The 4,899-nt window shown below is 29.9% G+C and overlaps 2 protein-coding genes across 2 annotated transcripts; both read left to right on the top strand.

Moving 5' to 3' along the window:
* Positions 1–621: 621 nt before the first annotated feature.
* On the top strand, positions 622–2,351 carry LOAG_17596 (hypothetical protein; the record flags this gene model as incomplete). Its single annotated transcript, XM_003148147.2, has 4 exons — positions 622–733; positions 915–1,117; positions 1,441–1,618; positions 2,179–2,351. 4 exons carry the CDS (start codon positions 622–624, stop codon positions 2,349–2,351), a joined length of 666 nt encoding a protein of 221 aa, XP_003148195.2.
* Positions 2,352–2,619: 268 nt separating this feature from the next.
* On the top strand, positions 2,620–3,957 carry LOAG_17595 (hypothetical protein; the record flags this gene model as incomplete). The annotated part of the gene is made up of 4 exons (XM_020450255.1): positions 2,620–2,760; positions 2,917–3,168; positions 3,623–3,808; positions 3,934–3,957. 4 exons carry the CDS (start codon positions 2,620–2,622, stop codon positions 3,955–3,957), a joined length of 603 nt encoding a protein of 200 aa, XP_020306092.1.
* Positions 3,958–4,899: the final 942 nt, after the last annotated feature.

The following is a 4,899-nucleotide window of genomic DNA, read 5'->3' as shown; positions in this document are numbered from 1 at the left end:
TTATATTGTGTGTAACATATGACATTACTCAATATTTTTGTTTAATACTTCAGTGATATTTGGTCAAACATTTATAGATTCGAAGTGGCATTAATAATTTACATTTAACTGAAACGCAAGTAAAAAGTGAAATTAGAAAGAATATTTCGTTGAAAGAAGAAGTATCACAACTGGTGCGTACGCAAAGTATACAAATAATACCGTACGGTCAACGACCCACCGATTGGGGCACTGATCCCAAAGTTATTTATGGATGGGGCAATATTTCTTCAGTAACAAAGGTTCCATCTGTTTATTTATTCATTTTTCCATAATTTTCCTAATTATGACATTCGCCAGATTTAATTTGAAATTTAAAAGGCAATTTTGATATCTTTAGTTATTTTTGCAGTACTTTCCATATCAAATTTTTGCAAAATATGTTTTTTCAGAATACGTCCTATTATTAAATAAACATTTCTGACCGCTTTATAATCATAATAATCATTTTGAATGTTATGAAAGTAAATTAAAATTGTTTATTTCCCAAAATTAGCTACGGTGACTTTGCCACTTTTTGGATAGATTTTTCTTACACCACTAAGTGTGGAAGTGATACGACGACTTACCGAACGAGCGGAAATGATGCTAACAGCAATTAATCCAGTTTCGGTAATACAACATATCTATGCTTCATGTACTTTCAACTGTCATAAGCAACCAATCACCGAAAAAAACATAGTTTTTGTTCAAGGTAAATTAGGCTTTTCACCAATTTCCCTATTTCTATATGAAAATTTCGCTTCTTCAATTTTAATTTCGATTTTAGATTTGGAAGTTTCCGTTATCCTTTTTCGTTTTTTCATATTAACTCTAATTTTTCGTTTGTTCATCTTTGCAGCAACCAACTTATGATTATCGAAAACATATTTTAGATTCGTTGCTACCTGAATTGAATGCACATTTTGGCTTACCACCTTTTTACATTACATTTTTCCAAGGAACTATTATTGACAATGGGTTGCTAAGAGATGGCAAAGACAAAAATAATTCCACTCGCTCTACCGCGACACATTGTACAGTTACAGTGATTTATGGACGGGAATGTTATTTGAGTGCGTTCTCGAATAATCAAAATGTGAGTGATCATAGATTGCAATAACTTTTTATTTTGTTCTTCCTCACTGTATTTTCAACTCTTAGAAAAAAAATCTTGAATTAAAATAACTAAGCGCTTATGTTGCACCATTTACCCAATATCGCATTGCGCCGATATTTGTCATTGAAATAAATGTTGAAATTTGTATCCTTCATCATTCTTTTTCTTAGAAAAATAATTTTTTTCTCACTTTTTCTTTTTCTTGAATAAAAAAATCAATGATGCAAAAGTGAATTGTTACCTGAAGAGATGTAAGGAAAATATAAATATATGAAAGTGTTGAGACATGCTGATAAATACAGGATATGCAAATGATATGCTTTGATGCGCAAACGCTTTATCATGCGCAATTTGCAAAAATTGTTTATATGAGAGAAAGCAAACCTTCAATTGACAATTGGCAAACAAATTTTGTAACAAATTGGCAGCAACTGAATATATCGAGACGGTTACGACATAGCAATTTAATTATCCTCTGTGGTATCTCACTACTTAATCATATTCCTGATACATTACTAATTGATACATTACTTTCTTGATACATTCCTAATTATTGTCATTTTTGAAGCTACATATTTGTATATTGATGGGGATTCTGATAATTTTTGAACTTTTCTTTTTTTTGAAATTAAAGTTTTGTTTTCAATATGTAAGATAGATGGCAGTAGTATATATCTGAAAAACGGTAAAGCAAAATGTCGGTGTGATTCTTAAATAATTGTTTGTAATATATTGTTGCATTGTGTAAGATGTCACATAAGTCATATTTTAAGAATGAATTAAAAATACATCCAGAATGAACTGATAATTCAAAAAACAATTCAGGATGGACTGATATAAATAATGACATTGAATATTGATAATAGTAACGATAATGATCGTGATAATTATTATTGTTATAACATGATTTCACATGAGTCATGTAGTAAAATTCAAATGGAAATGTGTCCGAAAACTTATTGTCAGAATTAGAATTTCATTTTCTGTCTTTCCTTTTTCTCTCTCTGCTGCACTTTTATAATTTTTGTATTTTATTACAGACTTAAACGTGCCAAATATATCGCTGAAAGGATTTATCAATCGTCGAAATTTGTTGCATTGGATTAATGGTAGTGAAATTATCATTCGTACTGGTGAACCACGCCTAAGGATTTATTCCGGTGATCAGTGCTTTGATAAACAAAGGTTTCTAAGTATTATTTCATCGAAATGATAGGAAATAATAAGTGAATAAACAGATCATTCAGTAAAAATGATATTCACGCTTTTTATTATAATACGGCTAATTTATGCTAAAGAATGATATATTTATACTTGTCAAATGTATACATGTGATATTAGACGTGTATCCTAGCTAGCCCACAAAAAAATTATAGGTAATGAGATATGGGGATTAACAAGCCGTTCTTTGTTATTGAAGTTATCAAATTGAGGAATTTCTTTTTTACTTTAGCGATGTAACATTACTACAACTAGCGGTAATGTCATCCCTAAGATCATGGATCCATGTGTTGCGGGAATTTCAACAATCTATTCGTCATATATTAGTGAAATACGACGAATGGCTTGATTTATGCATGTGTAAAGCATTGAGTGAAGCGCTGGATTTACGTGATGATTTGGTTGAAATTTTATGTTTCATAATTTGAAGTTTTTTAAAGCCTTTATAAAAACCCACTTTAAAATCTCAAAGAAGAAAAAATCTTCTTTCATGTTAACACGCATATTGTTATTTTGTTTTCCAAATAGTTATCGTACAGTTTTGTCTTGTATTTCAGATTTTAACGGTATGTCAAAGTTCACTGCATGAGGTCAAACGACATGCAATAGTAATGAATGCATGTGCAAGCTGCAAGCTAATGCTTTTTTTACTGCATTGCTCGATGAATAAGGATGAAAGTGAACGATATAATTACTGGACGAATCATTCATTAGCATTGGAATCTTTTATTGTATCAAAGTCGGACCGGAAATTTGCCTTAGTTGCATTGCTGAATTCGTGGCAAGAATTACTTGCACCGCATGTTAAGGTTAGTTGATCCACTAATAGTAAGATTGGTCGGAGAAGGATAGATAAAGTCTAAAAGGTTTCATCATTCCTGATGGATCATATGGTAAGGAAAAGTGCAATGCAGTGCAATTGCATAAAATAATTGCATTTCCAAATAGTACCCTTGTAAAATTATAAAGAAATGAGCTGAAATATTATCCGGTGGGGACTGAACGGGTAATATGCACATCATTCTACAGTATGCTTCATCGCTATGGCTTACTGAAAATTTTTCACCGGAAAAGCTTAATACTTGGATTTTATAATTTTTACCAATTATTCATATATCCAATCCTAATTTATTTTTTAATTTGATTTCACTGGGATTTCGTTCATTTTAAGTTATGAGGAACTTCTGAAAGTTAGTTGATATAACGATTTTCCTTATCAGCATATCGATACGATTAAGTGTCCAAATCTAGTTTTAATTTTAGGTTATGGATTTGTCAATAGCTAAAAAATACTCTCGAGGCTTGCTACCGAAAAATATAAAGTCGGTGATGGGAAGATTTTCGGCTACTGGTGAAGATGATATAGCAATGGAACGAACTATAGGATCGAATATATCGCTTTCGATCTCCAATCCCAAAACAAATTCAGCTTCTAGAGGTGGTGTCAGAGTTTACAGAGGCATCACACTCATCGCAAATCTTACTTCTAAATTTAGAAAAAAACATAGTTCTAAATATTCTTGGTTTTAGTAATATCATACTATAAGCAAGGCTACAATCATTTTTTTTTCTAGGCATGGCTAAAAATCTCTCGATGAAACAATTCGATATTCTACCGCTTGTATTTTTTTGGCCCTTATTCAAGGTATATTTAAAACATGGATATAAATTGCTCCAATTCGATTAATTAGGAGGACACATCAAATAGTAATATAATTACTAAGAATTTGTCATGCAACACTGTTCATTGATAACATCATAATGTAAATAGGTCAAATAAACTCGGTATTTGTAAAGTAAATAGAAATAATTTCGTTTGTCATTGAATTATTTCAAGTGATTTTCTCAATTACAATAAAATGATAACTCGTCTTTTCATGAATTATCCAATGTTCCTTTATCATTCATGTTTTACACCTCAGATTTTTTGTCATAATCGAATTCATTTGAAGTATTTTTCAACAAATTAGATTAAATAACTATGAGAAAAGACAGGGAACAATTTTTAAGAGATTTTTTTCTACTAAAGTAATATTAATATTTGAATAAGTTGACAAATAATAAATTTTGGTTATTTTGCAGATTTATCGTTTAGATACTAATGTGATATTTGGTTTATTTCTTAAAAAGTTTCATTTTTTATTCAAATTTATGGTTGGAGAGTTTAAGGTTTGTAATTTAATCATTTCTTTCTCTTTTATTTTGCTTGGATGAGGAATGTCAATGTGATATTTTTTATAATAAAAAAAGAAGCTATAATTATCTTGTTGGAAAAGGCAGATAAATAGTGAAGAATGCATTTTAAAGGAAATGGGCAAATACAGATTAAATAGAATTTAAATAGACAAAGTTAAAAACTCGAATATCAAAAAGGAAGGCGAAGCGTCGTCAAGTTGATCCATTCATCCAAAAAAAGGATCACATTGTAAAAATTCTAAATCAATTAAATATTTACTCGTCAAAGATTTATCACAGTGAATTAAAATTTTAATTTTAATTTAGCAAATATTGTAAACATCATTCATAATACTTCGAGTTTT

Source organism: Loa loa (genome assembly GCF_000183805.2).
Source record: "Loa loa unplaced genomic scaffold supercont3.99, whole genome shotgun sequence".
NCBI lineage: Eukaryota > Metazoa > Nematoda > Chromadorea > Rhabditida > Onchocercidae > Loa > Loa loa.
This window is presented reverse-complemented; position numbering and strand designations above follow the sequence as displayed.